The 25014-nt window shown below is 40.2% G+C and overlaps 1 protein-coding gene and 1 pseudogene across 2 annotated transcripts in view; one reads left to right on the top strand and one right to left on the bottom strand.

The window, feature by feature from the left end:
* MIA2 (MIA SH3 domain ER export factor 2) overlaps positions 1 to 25014 on the bottom strand; it is a 120762-nt gene that overhangs the window by 73188 nt on the left and 22560 nt on the right. Inside the window, 3 exon segments of the mRNA XM_081096407.1 lie at positions 1859 to 2011; positions 11947 to 12032; positions 12165 to 12383. Of these exon segments, the coding sequence (XP_080952533.1) occupies positions 1859 to 2011; positions 11947 to 12032; positions 12165 to 12383 (458 nt within the window).
* Positions 20620 to 21036, top strand: LOC308522819 (large ribosomal subunit protein uL23-like; annotated as a pseudogene). Its single transcript has one exon. The product of its transcript is annotated as a large ribosomal subunit protein uL23-like (transcript).

Below are 25014 nucleotides of genomic sequence, written 5' to 3' on the forward strand. Positions count from 1 at the left end.
AAGCAAAATTTTAAAATTAAGAATATCTGCTCATCAGAAAACACTTTAAGAAAAATGAAAAGAAGTTTCATACTGGGACACAGACTATACACATAATCAATAAGGGTAGCATCACGAATAACGAACACCTACAAATAAAAAAACAACAAACTACTCAATAAAAACTTAAGCAAAAGACATAAATGTTTACCAAAATGACAAACACATATGACTGGTAAATTTAGTAAGAGATTATAATCTCACTAGTGATCAAGGAATTCAAATCAAGACTGTTATTTTTCCATTCAAGTGGCAAAATAACAAGTGTTGGAGAGGACAGAAATCAAATGGATCTCTGGGCCTCATATATTGCTGGTAAGGGTATAAATTAGTACAGACAATTTGGAAAACAATCTGGCATTATGTTTAAAAGTAGAAGTTCCCATATATTCTATAACCCAGTAATCTCACACTTACATATATTCCCAAGAGAAACTTTAAAATACACAACAGGCCTTTGCTGGTGTGCTCAAAGTTAAGAGTGTTCGCCCGCAGACTGAAGGGTCTCGGTTCGATTCTCAGTCACAAGCACATACCTGGGTTGCAGGTTAGATTCCCGGCCCCAGTCAAGGGTCATAGGGGAGGCAACCAATCCATGTGTCTCTCTCACATCAATGTCTCTCTGTCTCTCTATCTCTATCTCTCTTCCCTCCCTCCCTCCCTCCCTCTCTGCCTTCTACTCTCTCTAAAAAGCAATGGAAAAAATATCCTCAGTGAGAATTAAAAGGAAAAAGAAAAAAAGGTAAAATAAACAACAGGAGATATGTATAAGAATATACATAGCAGGTGGCTACTGGAAATATCAGGAGAAACACTTTGTAAAGTATGAGTGTCTAACCATTATGCTGTACACCTGAAATTAATGTAAAATAATACTAAATGTAAACTGTAGTTGGAAACATATATTTAATTAAAAATAATATACTGCCAAAACCGGTTTGGCTCAGTGGATAGAGCGTCGGCTTGCGGACTGACGGGTCCCAGGTTCAATTCAGGTCAAAGGCATGTACCTGGGTTGTGGGCACATCCCCAGTGGGGGGTGTGCAGGAGGCAGCTGACCGATGTTTCTCTCTCATCGATGTTTCTGGCTCTCTATCTCTCTCCCTTCCTCTCTGTAAAAAATAAATAAAATATATTAAAAAAATAAAAATAAAAATAATATACAGAGCAGCACTAACAGTAATAGAAAAAAAACTGAAAACAACCCAAATGTCCAAGGCCATAAAATCTAAAATTTTAGCATACTCTTACAATGTAATTTCTACAGCAATCAAAATGGAAAAAAATTAGTCTCATGCAAAAACATGGATGACTCTTAGGAATATAGAATGGAATAAAAAAGTTTCAAAACATGACACAGAGCATGAAACTGAATAAAATCACATATATACTTTTGATAAATATATGTAGATAGAACCAAAAAAAATTTTAAGGCTTGGGAATTAACAAGGATCAGGATAAGGTTACCTCTAGTACAGGGAGGCAGGGAGATGAAATAAGGGAGGATCACCTAACTATAAGTGATACTCAATGTTTGTTTCCGGGTTGAGTGGCATATTCACAGATGTTTGGCATACTTTAAAAACAAACACAGACATAAATAAATAATAAAAGTAAGGTTTTAGTATTAGTTCTACAAAGAAATCCTTTAAAATTTTTACACTAAAAATATTCCTCTAAATCCATATTCAGTTTCTAGTAGCCACACATTAACATGAGTGATCCATGTAACTACAACCTAACCTGTTATCTTAAAATAAAAAATGTTTCTCATATTACTTGTTCAATCTGAAGACAAAATGAACATTCTCTTAGTACATATATAGCACTGGTTACTTACCGATCGAAAGCTTCTCCACAGAAACAAGAAAACAGCAAAAAATCCAACAATCGCTGCACATACCAGCAATTCCCATGGAAAACCATAGGGATTAGAACCTTTTCTCATATCTTCAGGCAATGCTGCCACAACCTTCAAGACAAGAAAATTAACCACCATTATGACAACTCACAAAATCTGTGACTCCAACTCTGAGTTTCATAATACCAGTTTATTGGACAATAATCTACGTGAATATCTTGGAGGGCCCACTGCAGAAGAGAACCATCTGCTAGTCTGTATTCTATTGAAATGAGAAACTTCCTGCAAATGGTTATGGTCTACCACCTTTGCTGTAGAAAGGAAGGTGGTCTTTCCCAAGCCAATCAGACAAGTAGAGGGGGAGGGCCTCTATCTACTGCACACATTCTCTCTTGGGACACAGACTTTGCTAAATGCCGAGATGGGCGCTAACATGGTGCCTAGGACATAGAAATATTCCAGGTCCTAAAAATGAGGCAGAGTCTAGGAGCCAAGAGGAAGGCATATTGTGTAGGCTGAATTATCTGTCTTATTCTCCATGGTGCCTTCTTTTTTTTCATACAAACGTTTAGTAAAGGTTTACTGAAATGTTTCCATCTTGCTTCAGCTACAGGAATATGAGGAATTAGGCTCAGCCTAAAGCGCTAAATAAAAGCGCTGGGGCTCTCCAGCACCCTTACCTGGAGCCCACTTAGCATCATTGGGCGTCAGTCCCTGAGCCCCCCTTACGTTTCTGGTAACACAGCCCATCCAGTTCGCTGCACACACCATGCTGCTTCATGTCCCCTCTGCTTAAACTATTCCCGCAGCCTTTCCTAAAGACTCAAGAAAATGCAGTCTCTCCACCCCTCAATGTCCCTAGCACTTTCTGTATTTGCTTCCGTGAGCACTTCATCAGTTTCTACTTGGTCTTTTTTTTTTTTTTTTCTGTCTTGCCTCCCCTGACAGCATGACTCCAGGGGCCAAATTATGTCACAGTCCATTTAGAGCCCCCATAGAACTGCCATATACATAGGAATACCATGGCAACTGTACTTTTTATTTACATAACAAGAAACAAATAATCATAGCTGCCCCCTTATTGAAAAGGGCTTTTTAAATTTCTAGTGCAAATAGGTGTTTTTTAAAAAACACGGCAACATGAATGTCACTAAACATGTCTACAAGGACAGCTATAAAGACTCAGAAAAATCCCTGCAACATGACTATAAACTGAACCTAATAATGTTGAACACTTGGAGTTTAATATCTCCAGATGTTACATTAATACGACCTTTTACATGAACAAGACAACAGTAAGAAGAACAATCTCTCTTACGGTAAAGCATCTCAAAAGAGCATCTTAACAGAAGATGCAGAATTAGCATCCCAACTCCCTGCCCAGGCTCAGGTATCCGTTCAGGACAACGAGAAGTTTCATCACTAAAAAGGACTCATTTCACAGGATCAGTCAAGTTTCCTACAGTCGGGGGAACTACGTGGCACTGACTCCTGTTCAAGATCAATAACATGACAGAAAGCATCACTCGTTAGGAATCGGGAAACACTTCACACACCTTTGCAAAGTCCCGCTAAGCAAATGCTCTCTTCGCCGTCCTCGCCTCCAGGGTCCCTCCACCACACAAAAAGCGGCCCCAGCGTCCCGCAGACCTGCTACCGCCGAGCCCGCGGCCGCGGGACCCCGGCTCCGGGACCTCCCACCGCCGCCGCTCAGACCCCAGCGCCGAAGTCAGCCGCTTCCTTCCCCGGCGGCTTCCGCACCCCGGGCCCGGGAGCCCGACCTCGCCTGGGCTTACCCTGCGTAGCTTCTCCAGGACCAGCCCCAAGTACGGCTGAGGGGCAGACCCGGGCTGCTCCATGGTGCGGGGCCGCCGCAGCCTGGGCCTGGCGGAGGAGCCTACCTAGGTCAGCGGCGAGCCCGCAGCGCTCTGTCCACCTCCCAGGCCCGCACCGGGCAACCGGGTCAGACCACTGCGGAGCCGGCTGCGGGGGGGGTGCTGGAGCGAGCGCCCCACAGGCCTCCGGTGTCCACGCTGCCCACTGGGGAGCTTAGGCCACCACGGGACGCTTTGCGTCCAGGTGATCCGCAGCTCCGCGCCCGTCCGGCAGGAGCCCGCAACTTGCCCTTCCTCGCCGCCCCACCCCTCGGTTTGGTTTCGGCCAGGCCGCCGTGGGGGCGGGGTGGGGGCGGACGCAGTGAATGTCCCGCCTTCTTCGTGCGAGGTTGGTAGACGTGTCCCGGGCGCTTGCTCTTAAAGGGGCCGGCTCTCTACCTGGCAAAGCCACCCGCCTTTGGAAGTCCAGGGGTTCGGGGCTGAGAAAATGGGAATCGGCCTCCGGCTCTGCGCTGGGGTGTGAGCCGCTCAGCCCAGAGGCCGAGGGCATTGGCCCAGGACCTCTCCCCCCCACCTCCACCCCCCCATCGGGTGGCCGCGGGCTGTGAGGCTTCCCCGGGAGGCCCCTCCGTGCCCGGCGGGTTGAGCGCGGCGCGCCCCCAGCCCCGACGGCGGCGCTCTCCTCTCGGAGCCCCGCAAGAGCCTTCTGTCTGCACCCCACGGAAGCGTCGTACCCCGGGGGACCGCGCGGGTCCTGGAAAACCGACCGCCGCCTCCATTGCAGTTAGAAAATGACCTGCAGACCCGCGCCTGTGCGTCCTGCCAACCACGTCTGGACTTCCGACTTTGGACGGGAAGACTTCTCGGGTCACCTGTTGTCTGGACAAAGTTTAACCTCTCCCACGCAAGGGAACATCGGCCGGGTCTCCTCTGTCCTGCGGAGGGTTCTGGCACTACTCACGGTTGCCTGAATTACCAGAGTACTTACTGGGCGGGATTGGCCTAAGCTTCTTAAATGCCCCGTTACCTACCCGTAAGGACCTTGCCTGAACGAGCGCGGTTCTCCCCCAGAAGGGAAGCTAAAAGTAGCGCCTCGCCCTCTAAATTTAGGGCCCTATTTTTAGGTCTGTAGCATAAAGTAAGGGGCCGGACTTGTTCATGGGAGATGGTTTTAGCTGACAGAGGTGCAGAGCGTAACCCCTCTGTCAGTCTCCCTTGCCGGCATGATAATCCTCACCAAATTCAGCTTTCCAACTCACGTCCTCAAGTGGAGCAACTCAAAAAGGAAGGTACTTCTTCCAAAACAAATCACCCAAGAGAACGCAATGGTTAAAAGGTTAAATCCGTAGGAAATGTCCCTAATGCAAACTCTGGCAGCAACAGAACTACGGTGCCAAAAAAAAAAAAAAAAAAAAAAAAAAAAGGAATTAAAAAGCGGCCCAGGTTCACAGCAAGTGGTTTTCAGGACCAAAATGCGGCCTAGTTTTTGGAACTCAGAGCGCTCTCTGGTTTGCCACATCAGCCTACGGCGTTTCAGGAACTGTCAGTATCAGAGTTGCAGACATTACTCAATGCTCCCTTTAAAGGTAGCACACACCCTTCATAGGCATTGGACAGCGCTGTGTTGAAATTATGTGAACCGCTTATTAAGGTCAAGAAAGAAGCATAACCAAAATTTTATCCTTAACATTTCAAAGAATCTTGGAACAATGTATGCCTCTATTAGAACATTGCATTACCCGATAAAAATTATTTAGAAGAAAGATCTCAAAGCAAAAACACAGTAAAACTCACAAACTCAGTGTCAGATCCAAACCTAATTTCCATATACTTAGCCATATAGAAACTTACCTCTTCCTCCGGGTCTTTCAAGTCCATTTTTAAAACTCATGTTAAAATATCCTAACCTGTAAATAAATCTTTGCTAAGCACCCCATATCCTTGAGAAAGAGTTCAGGTTCTAATACATCCTGCACTCTCGCCTTTCAACACTGACTGTGATCCTGTTTTGACACTTGTGGGTATAGGGGTGCTATAGGTGGAGTTGTGACTACCAACCCATAATTCAGTTTCATGGACATCACTGCTGATTAAATGTCATACTTACAAAATATCATGCATATTACTACCCTCTTAAAATCTACAATTGCAAAAAGAATTTGGTAACTGATAAAAATTAAATTGAATGATTTATTCTATGGTCTGTTCATGTAGAGTACATAATTTTTGCGTTTAAGAAATATTCGGAGACATGGGATTTGGGTGTCTTTAATAGACATACTTTGGCCCTGGCCGAGTGGTTCCACTGATTGGAGCATCCTCTGGGACACCAAAAGGTTATGGGTTCAATCCGGTCAAGGTACACACATGAGGCAACCAATCAATGTTTCTCTCACAGGAGTGTCTCTCTCCCTCTCTCTCTCTCTCTCTCTATCCTTCCCTTGCTCTCTAAAAATCAATAAAAACATATCCTCTGGTGAGGGTTAAAAATAATATTAACCAAGAACATTGGAAATGTGCTAGCCAGTAAACCTTGTCCACAATCTAGAAACTGATTTCCCTTTTGAAGGGCCTGTTTACAAAGCTTTAAGTTCCTGTTACTTCCATTTGATTAAACAGGCAATGTCACAGTCTACAAGATCTAGTCCTTTGGAAGAAGATCAAACATTTATTTTCCTTCTCTGAACTGTGATGCAAGAGTTGCTCTCAGAACATATTGAATCAGGAATTACCTGTTGAACAAGAGCTAGGAAATTTCCATTGTTTATTCCACATATAAGTTAAGCATTCTAGTTAATAATATATAAATGTTAGAACTCAAAGAGCTTCCTCAATTATAAAATAAAGTAGATAAAAAAGTGGTATTAATTCCTATTAAACAATTCAAAGAATGTTGTGTACAAAATCTGATATCACCAACAAATAGAAACAATTACCTGAAACATTTAGGCAAGAAGAAAAGCAAAGACTCCTGCATACATTTAACTGAAAAATTCCTCAAATTTTCCATTTATTGCAGCTATTCAAAACTATAATATCGGTGCTTAATAAATGCACTAAGATTGTTAAAATTCTAGATCTAGCAGGAATTCTTCAGAAATTTAGTCCATACATGTGAACTTAAAGCCCTATGGAGGCCAAATAGTTGAAGTAAAGGTAGGGAAATGAAGAATGCATATGTCTATTCAATGCAAGCACTTTTCAGCTTGAGCTTGTTGCCATATGAAAATGGGTGAGTATATATTATACTCTTATGCTTTTTTAAGAGAATCCAGAAATCCAGATTTTTATGTCAACTCACCTATTAAATGTTGGCAACTGGCTCATAATTTTTAAACAATGTGCAAGCTAGTTTTGACAGCTTCTGATATTACAGTTTTAAATCCAATACTCCCAGAGAATAAGTGACTTTCCAAGGTCACAAGATAATTAACATAAATTTAAATTCAATATTTTCGTGTCTAAAGAATTTCAACCAAAATAATTCAAGTAAAATGTGTTTGACTATGTTTACTGAATCTACAAAAATAAGCATATTTAGCATAACCTTTATAAATTAGCACTTTATATGAATATGTGTACTGATTAAGAAATTATCTCATGAATTTAGAAATTTCACTGGTAGTATTTGTGAGGGAGGGGGGTAACAGGTGAGGGATATGTCAGTTCTCCTCTGCTGAAGTAGTTTTCTAAGTAAAGTTTTTAATCAACAACTTCATGACCAAATCATACAGAGTAAATTCATCATTTCTCTGTGCTTATTCAACTCTCTGGAAGCTGGCACAGAAATAAAGTGTGGAGAAAGCCTCCGAAAGCAAAACTACGTATGACATTAAGCCCAGTTTTCACAAAGACTCTTATCACAGGCAGTGGCACTACCTTCCATCTACCTGGTCATCCTCACTAAGTTATCTCTCTTCCATTTTCTTCTCCTTACTACATTCCGTCAATCATTAAAACCAATGAGTTATATCTATAAAAGATCTATCTGTCTTTCCAATCATTTAAATAATCACCATCAGATATTAGGGCAAAGATTTAACAAGGTGGCTAGAGCCGGCCAGCATGGCTCAGTGATTGAGCGTCGACCTATGAACCAGGAGGTCAGAGTTCAATTCCTGGTCACGGCATAAGCCCAGGAGCGAGCTAGATCCCCAGTGTGGGGAGTGCAGGAGGCATATGATCAGTGATTCTCTCTCATCATTGATGTTTCTATCTCTCACTGCCTCTCCCTTCCTCTATGAAATCAATAAAAAATAATGATAATAAATAAAAAATGTGGCTAGTGGGCCAAACCCAACTTACAAAAGGTGTTGTCTCACCATCATGGTATTTTTTTTTTATTCTGAATATTTGGCAGTATTAAAAATTGGGAAATTTCATACCAAAACCCAGGTAAGTAGCAACCACATGCTTAGGAGAAGGCATACACTCTCCAGTTGGTTACGCTTCTCACATTTTCCAGTGCCTCATTCCTTTCATGAGTTTGTAAATCCTGATTTAGATCTTCACTATTTAATTCCTGAACTAATGCACTAACTTCTTGACTGGATTCCCTGCCTCTGGTTTTAACCCATTCAATTCTTATTTGACAATCTGACTATAAATAGACTTTATAAATGAAACTTTTTCATTTTACTCCCCACTTAAATCCTTCAATAGTGCCCTGTTATCTACAAGAAAGAGTTCAACTTCCTATCAAAACAAGCAAAACACTTTTTTTAATCCTCACCTGAGGATATTTTTCTATTGATTTCCAGAGACAGTGGAAGGGAGGGAAGAGTAGAAGAGGGATAGAGGGAGAGAAACAGCAACGTGAGAGAGACACATCAACTGGTTGTCTCTATAGGGGCTCGGGACCCTACAACCAAATAGCCGACGACACTCTAACCACTGAGAAACCCAGCCAGGGGAACACAAAACATTCTTGATTTAATCCCTGTATATATACATCTTCAATCTCAGCATATATTCAATCACAATGAATTGCTTTTAGTTCTCCAAATATGCCATGATCTCTCCAACTTCTGTACTTTTTAAAAATTTCTTGCTAATATTTATTTAGGATTTTTGCATCTCTGACCACATGTGAGATTCTTTCTTTTCTTCCTTTTTTTTAAACTTTATTTTTATTGTTGACACTATTACAGATGTCCCCTTTCCTCCCCTCTCCCACCTTTGCCCACCTCCATCCTGCCCTCTCCCGCCTTCCCTCTGGCCATCACCACACTATTATCTGTGTCTATGGGTTATGCATATATGTGGCTAATTACTTCACATTCTTTCATCCAGTCCCTCCCCTTTCAGTCTGTTCCATGTATCCATGCCTCTGGTTCTATTTTATTTGCTAGTTTATTTTTATTTTGCTAGTTTATTTGCTAGTTCATTAGATTCCACATATAAGTTAGATCTTGTGTTATTTCTTTCTCTGACTGGCTTATTTCACTTAGCCTAATACTCTGCAGGTCCCTCCAGGCTGTCTCAAAGAGTAAGAGATCCTTCTTTTTTACAGCTGCAAAGTATTCCATTGTGTAAATGTATCATCTTTTTTTATCCACTCATCTACTGAGAGGCACTTGGGCTGTTTCCAGGCATTGGCTATTGTAAATAATGCTGCTATGAACACAAGGGTACAGATATTCTTTCTGATGGGTGGTTTGGATTCTTCGGATATATATTCCCAGAAGTGGGACTGCAAAAGGCAGTTCCATTTTTAATTTTCTGAGGAAACTTCATACTGTTTTCCACATTGGCTGCCTCAGTCTGTATTCCCACCAACAGTGTTCTAGGGTTTCCTTTTCTCCACATTCATGCCAGCACTTGTTGTTTGTGATACTTCATTGTACTTTTAATTTGCATCTCTCTGATGATTAGTGACCTTGAGCATTTTTTCGTGTCTATTGGTCATCTGTATGTCCTCTTTGAAGGAGTGTCTATTCAGGTCCTTTGCCCATTTTTTAATAGTATGGTTTGTTTTCCTGGCATTGCGTTGTATAAGTTCTTTATATATTTTAGAAATATCGGATGTATCATTGGTGAATATGTTCTCCCATACAGTGGGTTCTCTTCGTTTTGTTGATAATTTCTTTTGCTGGGCAGAAGCTTGATGTAATCCCATTTGTCTATCTTTTCCTGAGTTCCCTTGCCCTAGGAGACATATTTGTAAAAATATTGCTGCAAGAGATGTCTGAGATTTTACTACCTTTGTTTTCTTCTAGGATTTTTATGGTTTCCTGATGTACATTTAAGTCTTTTACCCATTTTGAGTTTATTCTAGTGTATGGTATAAATTGGTGGTCTAGTTTTATTTTTTTGCATGTACCTGTCCAATTTTCCCAACACCATTTATTGAAGAGACTGTCTTTACCCCACTGTATGCTCTTGCCTCCTTTATCAAATAATAATTGACCATAAATATAGGGTGTCCCCCCAAAATGTATACATACACTTTGAATAACTATAAAGGCAGTGTTTAATACGATATATTTCATTTTCAAATTTGAGCTATCAGGTGTTACAGTGTGTACACATTTGGGGGGGAAACCCTGTAGGTAGGTTGATTTCTGGGCTCTCTGTTCTGTTCCATTGATCTATATGCCTTTTCTTATTCTACTACCAGTCTGTTTTGATTACAGTGGACTTGGAGTATAGTTTGATATCCGGTATTGTGTTACCTCCAACTTTGTTCTTCTTTCTCAAGATTGCTGTGGCTATTCGGGGTCATATTTACCTCCATATAAATTTTTAGAATATGTTTTTTTCTAGATCTATAAAATATGCCATTGGTATTTTAATAGGAATTGCATTGACTCTATAGATTGCTCTGGGTAGTATGGGCATTTTAATGATTGTTAATTCTTCCAATCCATGAACACGGTTAATGCTTCCACTTATTTGTATCTTTCTCGATTTCTTCCTTCAGTGTCCTATAGCAGTGGTTCTCAACCTTCTTAATGCCGCGACCCTTTAATACAGTTCCTCATGTTGTGGTGACCCCCAACCATAAAATTATTTTTGTTGCTACTTCATAACTGTAATTTTGCTACTGTTATGAATCGTAATGTAAATATCTGATATGCAGGATATATTTTCATTGTTACAAATTGAACATAATTAAAGCATAGTGATTAATCACAAAAATAATATGTAATTATATATGTGTTTTCCGATGGTCTTAGGCGACCCCTGTGAAAGGGTTCGACCCCCAAAGGGGTCGCGACCCACAGGTTGAGAATCGCTGTCCTATAGTTTTCCAAGTACGTCTTTTACTTCCTTGGTTACATTTATTTCTAGGTACCTTATATTTTTGTTGTTGCAATAGCAAATGGGGTCCTGTCCAGTGTGGCTCAGTTGGTTGAGCATTGTCCCTTCCATGCACTGAAAGGTTGCCAGTTTCATTTCCGGTGCCTGGGTTGTGGGTTCAGTCCCCAGTAGGGAGCCTGAAGGAGGCAGCCGATTGATGTCTTGCTCTCATATTAATGTTTCTCTCCCTCTCCCTAACTCTCTCGCTCAAAAAAATCAATTTTAAAATATTTTTTAAAAAGATAGTAAATGAGATTGTTTTCTTAGTTTCTCTTTCTGATAGTTCATTGTTAATGTATGAAAATGACACTCATTTCTGAATACATATGTGTAATCTAATGAACAAAATAAACTATCAAACAAAATAGAAACAGACTCATAGATACAGAGAACAAATTGATAGCTCTCAGAGGGGAGGGAGGTTGGAGGTTTGGATAAAAAATAATGGATTAAGCAAAAAAATTAAAATCTCATAGGCACAGACATCATCAGTATAGTGATTACCAGAGGGAGGGGGGTGGGGGAAGGTAATCGACGGTAACGGGGTAAAGGTAATGGAAGGAGATTTGACTTGGGGTGGTGAACACACAATATAACATATAGATGATGTATTATAAAATTGTACACCTGAAACCTATATAATTTTATTAATCAATGTCACCACAGTAAGTTCAATTAAAAAATAAATAAAACACAACCCCATCAACCCCCCTCAAAAAAAGAAAAGAAAAAGAAATCCTGAACAATATCCATGCAACATAACATTCATGTAAGGATAAATCCTACCTGTAACACTTTATGGAAAGAGAAATATTATATAGCATTTACATAGGGGATCCTAATTTCAGCTGCTCCTATATTTAGCAAAATTAGTAAAATTATTGCAAAAGATTTAAAAGGCCAACTTACCTTTTCTGTAAGAATTGCAATTGGTGAAAATGCCAAATTCATGAATTGAAATAAAAATTTCAGAATGTGACCCTCGGAAGCATCTTCTGTGGATTTATAAAATAAATAAATAAATAACACTTTATATGATGTAACTTTTTTCTATGTGATTTAACTTTTTAAAATCTAATTTCTTAATTGCTGCATTTAAAAAGAAACCCAAATAACTTGTTTCTTACCTTTTAGAGCAACGTCAAGTTGAGAAGACAAAGAGTAATCGGCTGGAAACATCTGACTGACTGGCAGGGTACTTTCCACAAAGATGTCTATTTCCTCCCAAGTAGGCCCTTCAGTATCTAGTGATGTTTTTGATTTTTCATAATTATTTTTAGATGATCGAGTTTTGAAGTGTAAATCTTCGTGAATTCCCATAGGTAACTCTATTTTAGAGATCATATCTGCAAATAAATGAGATTTTTCTTTTTCTTTTTAAAAACTTGCTTTGTTTGGGGGTTTCCCTTTTGTTTTCTAGGACCTTTGCAATCGTGATATTTCCTTATGGAAAAAATTCACTGAAACATAAACTGTAGCCTGTATTAGTCCCTATCAAACACTTACTGGCTTAAACAACACAAATCTCTTAAATTTGTAGAGATCTGCCCTAGCTGGTTTGGATAGAGCATCGCCCCAAGGACTGAAGGGTCCCAGGTTCAATTCTGGTCAAAGGCATATACCTCATTTGCAGGCTGGATCCCTAGCCCTGGTTGGGGCATGCTCAGGAGGCAACTAATATTTGTGTTTCTCTCACATTGATGTTTCTCTCTCTCTGCTCCTGCCCGTCCCTTCCACTCTCTCTAAAAATCAAGGGAAGAAATGTTGGGGGGACAAGATGAGATAAATCAAAGAACTTATACACTTATAGGCATAGGCCATGAACATGGACAATAGGATAGTGAAGACCTGGGGGAGTGCATACGGGCTGGGAGGAGGGGGGAGAGGGTGAGGAAAGAAATAATAATAATAATAATAATAATAGCCGAAACCGGTTTGGCTCAGTGGATAGAGAGTCGGCCTGCGGACTGAGGGGTCCCGGGTTCGATTCCGGTCAGGGGCATGTACCTGGGTTGCGGGCATATCTCCAGTGGGGGATGTGCAGGAGGCAGCTGACCGATGTTTCTCTCTCATCGATGTTTCTAACTCTCTATCTCTCTCCCTTCCTCTCTGTAAAAAATCAATAAAATATATTTAAAAATAATAATAATAATAATAATAATAATAATAATAATAAAAATCAATGGAAGAATATCGGGTGAGGATTAACAAAAAAAATTATTTTTGGAGATCAAAAGTTCTATAATCAAGGTGTTGGGAGGGCTGTGTTCCTTCTGGAAGCTCTACAGGAGAATCCATTTTTTTGCCTTTTCTATGTTATGGAGGTTATTCTCATCCCTTGACTATTTTCAACTTCAAAGCCAGCAGTGCAGCATCTTCTAATCTTTCAATCTGACCCCTGCCTTCCTATAAGAACCTTCTGATTATACTGGGCCCACTAGGATAATCTCTCCATCTCAAGATGCTTATTTTAATTACATCTGAAAGTTGCCTTTTGCCTTGTAAAGTAACATATTCACAGGACTTTAGGATTAAGACAAGGACATCTTTTTTTTTTTTTTTTAATCCTTACCCAAGGATTTTTATTTTTATTTTTATTGATTTTCAGACAGGGGAAAGACAGAAAGAAGCACCAATGTGAGACAAACACATCAATTGGTTGCCTCCTGAATGAGCCCTGACCAGGGCCCTGGCCAGAGAGGACCTTGCAACCTCTGCAACCTAGGCATGTGCCCTTAGCCGGAATCAAACCCGGGACCCTTCAGTCCGCAGGCCAACACTCTATCCACTGACCAAATCAGGTAGGGCAAGACAAGGACATCTTTAAAGGACCATTATTCAGCCTACCATATAGCTTTCCCTTATTCCTTGACCAGTGATGATTTTTTTAAACTTTACATATCTATTCTCAACATTGCCTTTGTTGTATTATAAAATTGTATTATAAAATTGATACAAATGCAGCAATTAAGAAATTTTAAAAATTTAATAATTTTTGTTCTAAAAACTATTTAAAAAGAAAAGGCAACTACATAACTTTCAACGACTCTGTTGCACTATACAGTATAAATTTATAACTCACAATAAAACAGTAAATAGATCCCTATAGGATTTCATTCCTCTTAGATACATTTATTATCCAAGAAGATGTAATATTTAAATGCCATTGCAAAAGTATATATCCTCACCATTCAAGAAAATTGGTGAGATAATTTCCTTACTTTGTTAGAGAACTAGAGAGTCAAAATGACCAATCATTATTTACCGTACCTATAACCTACTTAATATTAATAATTTAAGAAATTCTATTAGCAATTTGCCCAGAGAGTTACCCATATTCTTAGGATACTTGTTGGAACAAATTTGAAAATGATAAAGTACCAATAAAATGTCAGGTACTGTACTCTCTTGGAGCTTCATTATTTTCAAAGTCCAACTTTTGTTTCCCACTTCATCCCATGTGCAGTATCCTAAAAGGCTAATATGCGAATTGTCCCCTGGGGAGTTTGATCCACTGGGAGTTCAACTGCTCACTGTGACATGTGCTGACTACCAGGGGACGGCACAGAACCAAGGAAGGCCCTGGCGGGCAACTGGCAACTGGAGGAAGAAAGGCCCCGATCGGCCCTGATCACTGGCCAGGCCTAGGGACCCTACCCAGACACGAATCTCATGCATCGGGCCTCTAGTATTATATCATATCATATATTGTATCATGTCATCTAATAAATATATTAAAAGAAACAATGAATGAACAGAGGCTTTTTAAATCCCCAAATTAAAACATTCTTTATATCAAATGAAAATTTTGGAGAAAGATGATTAAAAGCAATCCTGAGTGATTAGCACTTATAGTATTTTTTAAAAATATATATCTTAAAGTACCTTTCTGGAGTGTGGTGTATAAAAGAAATATAGACAACATACATTCAAACTATATTTGTGGCATCATTATTTAAGTCAGGAATTACTCATTTATTTTGTAATTATCAAGAAAAGGTTGCCAAAACCGGTTTGGCTCAGTGGCTAGAGCGTCGGCCTGTGGACTGAAAGGTCCCAGGTTCGGTTCCGGTCAAGGGCATGTACCTTGGTTGCGGGCACTTCCCCAGTGGGGGATGTGCAGAAGGCAGCTGATCGATGTTTCTCTCTCATCGATGTTTCTGGCTCTCTATCTCTCTCCCTTCCTCTCTGTAAAAAATCAATAAAATATATTTTAAAAAAAGAAAAGGTGGAAAAACAAAGATGGAGGCATAGGTAAACACCGGAGTTAGCTGCCTTTAACAACCACTTCACAAATACAACTAAAAGACGGAACGGACATCGCCCAGAACCAGAGGAAGACTGGCTGAGGGGAAATTCTTCAACTAGAAGGAAAGAGAACAGCATACGAGACTCAGAGGAGGCGCAGTGCGGAAAATACAAAGGTGCGGAGGTGCGCGCGGAGCGGGCTGGTAGCTAAGGCCGCGGTTGTGGTTTTCAATTGGGAGGGAGTCTCAGATTCTGAGCTCCAGTTCTGGGCAAGTCTCTAGGGACCCAGCCTCAAATGGGAGAAGCGGGACTGTCTGGCATCGGTCAGAATGCGAGGGCAGCTTTCTCTCCGAGGTTTGGAGCGGTTGCTGGGACTCTGAGAGGCAGAGCCTCTGGGGACTGGACTGAGAGCAGCCATAACTGCTCACTCTGCCCGCCCTGTTGATCCCGTGCAACCCGCCCCGCCCAAACCCTGCACAGAGCCATTTGCCAGATAGCCTCAGGCAAAGGCTAGATTAGCACCTCCCTAGAGGACAGAAGTTTTCCCACTGCAGACACAGCTGATTCTCACAGCCAGTTGGCCTGGAGGTCAAATCCCCCTAGTATTAACTACAACAATCAAGGCTTAACTACAACAAGACTGCGCACAAAGACCACTAGGGGGTGCACCAAGAAAGCATAAAAAATGTGGAGACAAAGAAACAGGACAAAATTGTCAATGGAGGATATTGAGTTCAGAACCACACTTTTAAGGTCTCTCAAGAACTGTCTAGAAGCCACCGATAAAGTTATTGAGATCCTCAAGAAATCTAATGAGACCCTCGATGTTGTGATAAAGAACCAAGTAGAAATTAAGCATACACGGACTGAAATAACAAATATTATACAGACTCCCAACAGCAGACCAGAGGACCGCAAGAATCAAGGCAAAGATTTGAAATGCGAAGAAGAAGCAAAAAACACCCAACCAGAAAAGCAAAATGAAAAAAGAATCCAAAAATACGAAGATAGTGTAAGGAGCCTCTAGGACAGCTTCAAGTGTACCAACATCAGAATTATAGGGGTGCCAGAAGATGAGAGAGACCAAGATATTGAAAACCTATTTGAAGAAATAATGACAGAAAACTTCCCCTACCTGGTGAAAGAAATAGACTTACAAGTCCAAGAAGTGCACAGAACCCCAAACAAAAGGAATCCAAAGAGGACCACACCAAGACACATCATAATTAAAATGCCAAGAGCATAAGACAAAGAGAGAATCTTAAAAGCAGCAAGAGAAAGAAACTCAGTTACCTACAAGCGAATACCCATACGACTGTCAGCTGATTTCTCAACAGAGACTTTGCAGGCCAGAAGGGAGTGGCAAGAAATATTCAAAGTGATGAATGCCAAGAACCTACAACCAAGATTACTTTACCCAGCAAAGCTATCATTCAGAATTGAAGGTCAGATAAAGAACTTCACAGATAAGGAAAAGCTAAAGGAGTTCATCACCACCAAACCAGTATTATATGAAATGCTGAAGGGTATCCTTTAAGAAAAGGAAGAAGAAGAAAAAGGTAAAGATACAAATTATGAACAACAAATATGCATCTATCAACAAGTGAATCTAAGAATCAAGTGAATAAATAATCTGATGAACAGAATGAACTGGTGATTATAATAGAATCAGGGACATAGAAAGGGAATGGACTGACTATTCTTGGTGTGGAAAGGGGTGTGGGAGCTGTGGGAAGAGACTGGACAAAAATTGTGCACCTAGGGGTGAGGACAGTGGGGGGGTAAGGGCAGAGGGTGGGGTGGGAACTGGGTGGAGGGGAGCTATGGGGGGAAAAAAAGAGGAACAAATGTAATAATCTGAACAATAAAGATTTACTAAAATAAAAAAATAAAAAAAGAAAAGATTGACAGCATTAAAACAACATTTTGTATGTTTGTGTTGGCTCAGTAGATGAAAAATACTGATATTAAAAATAAAATATAAAAATAACAACTACAAGATATTCTCATATAAAATACATGCTGCCATGAGTATACACAAGTATATGCTTATTTTCTCTTTCAGGCCCAATAACATTATAATGCTGAGCTAAAAAATTAAGTTAAAATCAATAAACTGTATTTTGAATTTCATTAATATGATGTGAATGTGTCTGGCAAAGGCAAAACTTCACTTGAGATTGATATTTCCTTAATTTGGTGATCTCATGAAATTCACATATTCCTTCAGTAAGATGAGACTATCATAAAATTTTTAACGGAACTCAAGAAGTTATAAATCTTACCACTGCTTTTTCAAATAAGTCAGATAAATCTATATTGTCACATAAAAATGTGTATTATCCAACTGATATGTTCATTAGGGAAAGTATTTTGCATTTCAATAAAACAAGGCTAATAGAGGTTAAATAAAATATTCCTGAATTTTCTGCATTTAATATTAAACATTTAAATGATTCATACCTTTAAATGATAATATGCCTAAGTTCAAATTTAAAATGAAAATATGGCCGAAACCGGTTTGGCTCAGTGGATAGAGCCTCGGCCTGCGGACTGAAAGGTCCCATGTTCGATTCCGGTCATGGGCGTGTACCTGGGTTGTGGGCACATCCCCAGTAGGAGATGTGCAGGAGGCAGCTGATCGATGTTTCTCTCTCATCGATGTTTCAACTCTCTATCTCTCTCCCTTCCTCTCTGTAAAAAATCAATAAAATATATTTAAAAAAATAAATAAATAAATAAATAAATAAATAAAATGAAAATATGGAGAGTAAGTGGATGATGCACAGACATACTCCCAGGAACAAACTGGAATTATAAGTAAAATACAGAAAAACTTCCTGAATAGTCAATGGAAGACTCACAGAAGAGAACCTTGATACCCAAGGACTGAAAGTGGAGACCGTATAGAGACTGGTAGGAGGGGTGGAAGCTCGAAAGGGCTGTCTGGGCACCAACACACAGCAGCTCAAGTTTTGGAGAGATATCTCAGCTGTGGAGGGGGATGCCCCTGAGAATTTTGGGATCTAATCCCCAAGCTGAGCTCCCCAGCAGAGAGCACCACAACTGAGAAGGGTACCCACATAACATCTGGCTGTGAAAAGCAGCAAGGGTGCTGTCTGCCAGGGAATAATGGCTGGAAAATTCAGGCATCCTCTTAAAGGGCCAATGCACAAAATTCCCTGTGGAGCCACCCACTTTGTGCTCCAGCAGAGGGAGGGCAGAGTGGATTGGAGCTGTGTGAGCAGAAGCCAGGATTCGGGACTCAGGGGTTAGAGCTCAGAAGGCAGACACTCCTGGTTTCCTGTGCTGAGTCATTCCCTCATGCAGCAGAGGACATTTTCCCCACACAGACATTTGCTTTGCTTGGGGGGAAGGCAGTTGACCCACATTATTGGAAAACACCTTGCCTTGAGTCCACTTAAGAGACTAAAAATAATACTTAGCCTCCAGGCAGAAGCAACTGCCCCAACTTGTTGAAAAAAACCTCTCCCCACACCTGAGGATGATAGCCTGGGGGAAATTCAAGATAGAATCCTATCAGTCTGCAGAGGCGGTCCCTGGAGGCTTTGAGTCTTTACCTGATCTAATTAGTCAGAAACAGTTTGACGCTGTCCTGCACTAGAGATTGAGAGGCATAGAGAGTCTACCTAATACGTAGTCACAAACCCAAACAGACAGCCAAAGTGAGGAGAAAAAAGAAACAACCTCCAAATAAAAGAACAAGAGAATTCTCCAGAAGAAGGGATAAATAAAGCAGAGATAGAAATTTATCTGAAACAGAGTTCAGAGTAATGATGGTAAAGATGCTCAACAGCATAAGTAAAAATATAGTAACTGAAAAAAGAACAGTCAGAAATAAAGAATGACATAGCACAAACAAAGAACACAGCAGATTAGGGGGAGCTGAGGATCAAATCAGTGATTTAGAAGACAGGGTTAAAAAAGTCAATCAGAGAAACAAAAATAAAAAACAATTATAAAACAGGAGGACAGTTTAAGGGAGCTGTGGGATAACATGAAACATAATATTAGAATAGCAGGTGTGCCAGAAGAGGCAGAAAGGGAGAAGGGGATAGAGAACGTGTTTGAAGAAATAATGGTAGAAAACTTCCCTAACCTGGCAAAGAAAAATGTCACACAAGTTCAGGAGGCACAGAGACCACAAAGAAGAAGAACCCAAAAATTAGAGCAGAAATAAGTAACACATAGACTAAAAAAAAATACAAAAAAATCAATGAAACCAAGAGTTGATTCTTTGAAAAGATAAATAAAATTGATGAAACCTTAGCCAAACTCATCAAGAAACAGAGAGGACCCAAAAAATGAAATCGGAAACAAAAGTGAAGAAGTAACCACTGACACCACAGAAACACAAAGAATTGTAAGAAAGTACTATGAACAACTATATGCCAACAAGCTGGACAATGTGGATGAAACGGACAAATTTCTAGAAAAATACCATCTCCAATAACTGAATCAGGAGGAATCAGAAAACCTGAATAGGCCAATAACAACTGATGAAATAGAAACAGTAATCAAAAACTCCCAGCAAACAAAAGCCTGGGTTAGGATAGGTTAATAGGGGAGTTTTACCAAACATTCAAAGAAGAACTAACACCTATACTCTTCAAACTTTTTCAAAAAATCCAAGAGGAAGGAACACTCCCCAAACTCTTTTCATGAGGCCAGAATTATCATAATTCCAAAAACAGATAAAGACACTATAAAGAAAGAGAATTATAGGCCAATATCCTTGATGAACATAAATGCTAAAATCCTCAACAAAATATTAGCCAAATCAGATTCAGCAATACATTAAAAAGATCATATACCATGACCAAGTGGGATTTATTCCAGGGATGCAAGGCTGGTACAATATTCTTAAATCAATAAATGTGATACATCATATAAACAAATTGAAAGACAAAAATCACATGATCATATCAATAGACGCTGAAAAAGCATTTGACAAAATCCAACACTCATTTTTGATAAAAACTCTCAGCAAAGTGGGAATAGAGGGAGCATATCTCAACATGATAAAGGCCATATATGACAAACCTACAGCCAACATCATACTCAATGGGCAAAATCTAAAACCATTTTCCCTAAGAACAGGAACAATACAGGGATGTCGGTTTTCACCACTGTTATTCAACATAGTACTGGAAGTCATAGCCACAGCCATCAGACAAAAAGAAGAAATAAAAGGCATCTAAGCTAGAAAGGAGGAAGTAAAACTCTAATTATTCGCAGATGATATGATATTGTACATAGAGAACCCTAAAGACTCCACCAAAATAAACTACTAGATTTTTGTTTTTTACGAAGATGGCGCAGAAAGCTAAGAAGGAAGCCCCTGCCCCTCCCAAAGCCGAAGCCAAAGCAAAGGCTTTGAAGGCAAAGAAAGCAGTGTTGAAAGGCGTCCACAGCCACACACACACAAAAGAAGATCCTCACGTCACCCACCTTCCGACAGCCAAAGACACTAAGGCTCTGGAGGCCGCCTCAATATCCTTGGAAGAGCACACCCAGGAGAAACAAGCTTGCCCACTACACCATCATCAAATTCCCCCTGACTACCCAGTCAGCCATGAAGAAGATAGAAGACAATAATACACTAGTGTTCATTGTGGATGTGAAGGCCAAACAGGCTGTGAAGAAGCTCTATGACATTGATGTGGCCAAGGTCAACACCCTGATCAGACCTGATGGCGAGAAGAAGGCATATGTTCGACTGACTCCTGACTATGATGTTTTGGATGAAAACTACTAGATTTAATAAATGAATTTGGTAATGTAGCAGGATACAAAAATCAACACCCCAAAATTGATGGCTCTTTTGTAAACCAATAATGAATTATCAGAAAGAGAACCTAAACAAACAATTCCACTTACCATTGCAACAAAAAAGTAAGATACTTAGGAATAAACTTAACCAAGGAGGCAAAAGACCTATACTCAGAAAGCTATAGGACATTGAAAAAAAGAGATAGAAGATATAAACAAGTGGAAGAATATACTGTGTTCATGGATTGGTAGAATCAACATCATTAAAATATCCATACTAACGAAGGCAATCTACGGATTCAATGCAATCCCTATTAAAATACCAATGGCATGCCCTGGCTGGTTTGGCTTAGTGGATAGTGCATCCACCTGCGGACTGAAGGGTCCCAGGTTCAATCCAGTCAAGGGCATGTACCTTGGATGCAGGCACATCGCCAGTAGGGGATGTGCAGGAGGCAGCTGATTGATGTTTCTCTCTCATCATTGATGTTTCTATCTCTCCCTTTACCTTCCTCTCTGAAATCAATAAAAAATGTATATAAAATACCAAAGGCATATTTTGCAGACCTAAAACAAAAACTCCAAAAATTTATATGAAATAATAAAAGACCCAGAATAGCTGCAGCAATCTTGAGAAAGAAAAACAATGTTGGAGAAATCACAATACCAGATTTCAAGTTATACTACAAAGCCACCGTAATCAAAACAGCCTGGTACTAGTACAAGAACAGGCATATAGATCAATTGAATACAACAGAGAACCCAGAAATCAACCCAAGCCATTAAGCTCAATTAATATTTGACAAAGGAAGGCAAGAGCATACAATGAAGTCAAGAGAGTCTCTTCAATAAGTGGTATTGGGAAAATTGGACAGATACATGTAAAAAAAATGAAACTAGACCACCAACTTATACCATGAAGTCGTGAAATCATAAAAATCCTAGAAGACACCATAGACAGCAAAATCTCAGACATCTCTCACAGCAATATGTTTACAGAAACATTTCCTAAGGCAAAGGAAACTAAGGAGAAAATAAGCAAGTGGGACTACATCAAAATAAAAAGCTTCTGCACAGCAAAAGAAACCACCAACAAAATGAAAAGAGAGCCCACTGTATGGGAGAACATATTTGGCAATGATACATCTGATAAAGGGTTAATATCCAAAAAATATAAGGAACTTGTACAACGTAATGAAAGAAAGACAAACAATCCAATTTAAAAATGGGCAAAGACCTAAATACGTAGACTCTTCTCCAAAGAGAACATACAAATGGCCAAGAGACATATGAAAAAATGTTCAAAGTCACTAATCAGAGAGATGCAAATTAAAACCACAATGAGATATCACCTCGCCCCTGTCAGAATGGCTATGATCAACAAATCAACAAATGACAAGTGCTGGCGAGGATGCGGAGAAAAGGGAACCCTAATACACTGCTGGTGGGAATGCAGACTGGTGCAGCCATTATGGAAAACACTATGGAGATGGAGTTCCCTCAAAAACGTAAATATGGAACTGCCATTTGACCCAGTGATCCCACCTCTAGGAATATATCCTAAGAAACCCGAAACACCAATCAGAAAAAATGTATGCGCCCCTCTGTTCATAGCAGGACAATTTACAATAGCTAAGATCTGGAAACAGCCCAAGTGCCCATCAGTAGACAAGTAGATAAAAAAGCTGTGGTACATTTATACCATGGAATACTATGCAGCAGTAAAAAAGAAGAATCTCTTATCCTTTGAGATAGCATGGAGGGACCGGAGAGTATCATGCTAAGTGAATTAAGTCAGTCAGAGAACAAGTATCACATGATCACACTCATATGTGGAATCTAAGTAACAAAATAAACTGATGAAGGGAGTGGATCCAGAGACATGGAACCATGGAACAGCGTGCGGAATCTCAGAGGGAGGGTGAGGATGGGTGGGTGGGAGATAATAAACCAAAGACCTTGTATACATATATGCATAACCCATGGACACAGACAATAGGGTGCTGAAGGCCTGGGGCGGGGAGGGAGGTGGAGATGGGCTGGAGAGGGTCAATGGGCACAAAAGAGGAACATACGTAATACTTTCAACAATAAGGAATTATTTTAAAAAATAATAATAATGAAAATATGTATGCACCCCTCTTAAGAACCTTTATTTTAAAAAGATTACCTTTCCCCAAAATTAATTTAAATTTTTAAAATATGAAAGGTCAAAAATTGCCGTTTATAATGTTGCATCATATATTTATGTTTATGCCATGTGAAGTAGCCATTAATTAATTAATTTATTTATTTATTTTTGCCTTTTAGAAACTCAAAGATTGCATTTAATGAAGCTGATTAGCAAAACATGATTCTAAAAGCCTACCTCTTAAGACCATGGCCATATCTAAAACATTTATATACTGTATGAATCACTATCTTTTTCTTTTAGTAATCTTCAGAAGCTGAGTCTCCAGATTCCCATTTGATTATCAACTTCATTTTCTCAGCCTGCCTTCCTTGCTTCCTCCCTAGTGAGTGCGTTTTGTGGATGCAGATAATTAATTTATTTTTTAAATTCAATTTTCAAACATAGTTTAAACTGATTGCTTGATTGAAGTAATCAAACAAAATTAAAGGAAAAAAAGTTCTAACTAATTGTAGCCTAAAGTATGGTATTCAAGTAAACTATGGGATTTACTTCTCAGTTACTTGTTAATAGGGGAGAAATGTATCAATGCAGTTCTGAAAAACAATATTAAAGCCTTGTAAGTGAATTACTCAATGTCTAATTTTGCTCTTTGAGTTATGACTTAACACAGCACTTTGAGGCTGTCACTTAGCATTGTTTAAAAGATGACAGTCCCAAGAAAGCAAACACTTAATCAGTAATGTAATTATGCCTCTGTGGACATTAAAGTTAAAAACGAGCAATCAAATTAGGACTTTGAATACAATGGGACTGTTGTACATATAGGACTCAGAGATCTACCATGCCGTTTAATGGCACTGGGGGTGGGGAGGGAAGGCTTATTCGATAGTTAATTACACTCAAATTTATATGTGGCTATATCAATTTTTTAATATTGTTTTAAACTGCATTTGAAATGAATATATGTTGAGAAAAATAACTATATCCTATAGTATTTTTATATTTAATTATAGTGAGGTATTATTTTCACTCAACTTAAACCTAAGCTTTATGATTTACATTAGTTATAGATATGCCTTTCTTACAATTGTTTATAAACTACTAGAGGCATGGTGCACAAAAATTCGTGCACTTGGGGGGAGGGGTCACTCAGCCTGGCCTGTGCCCTCTTGCAGTCTGGGACCCCTCGGGGAATGACCACCTGCTGGCTTAGGCCTACTCCCCAAGGGATTGGGCCTAAGCTAGCAGTCAGACATCCCTCTGGCAGCCCGGGAGCCCTCGGGGGATGTCCACTTGCCAGCGGGGAGCAGGGCTAAGCTGCAGTTGGACATCCTTAGCGCTGCTGAGGAGGTGGGAGAGGCTCCCGCCACCACTGCTGTGCTGGCAGCTGGTAGCCTGGCTTGTGGCTGAGCAGAGCTCCCCCTGTGGGAGCGCACTGACCACCAGAGGGCAGCTCCTGCATTGAGCGTCTGCCCCCTGGTGGCCAGTGTGTGTCATAGTGACCAGTCATTCCCAGTCTTTCTGCTGTTAGGGTCAGTTTGCATATTACCCTTTTACTATATAGGATAGAGGCCTGGTGCACAGTTGGGGGCCGGCTGGTTTGCCCTGAAGGGTGTCCCGGATCAGGGTGGGGGTCCTGCTTGGGTGCCTGGCCAGCCTGGGTGAGGGGCTGATGGCTGTTTTTGGGCTTCCTGCACCCCCTTCAGGGTGGGGGGTCCCCACCGGGCTGAGGGCCCCCCCCCCTCCAGTGCACAAATTTTTGTGTACCGGGCCTCTAGTAATAAATAAATATCAATGGGAAA

This window comes from Myotis nattereri, assembly GCF_964212035.1.
Source record: "Myotis nattereri genome assembly, chromosome: 1".
Lineage (NCBI taxonomy): Eukaryota > Metazoa > Chordata > Mammalia > Chiroptera > Vespertilionidae > Myotis > Myotis nattereri.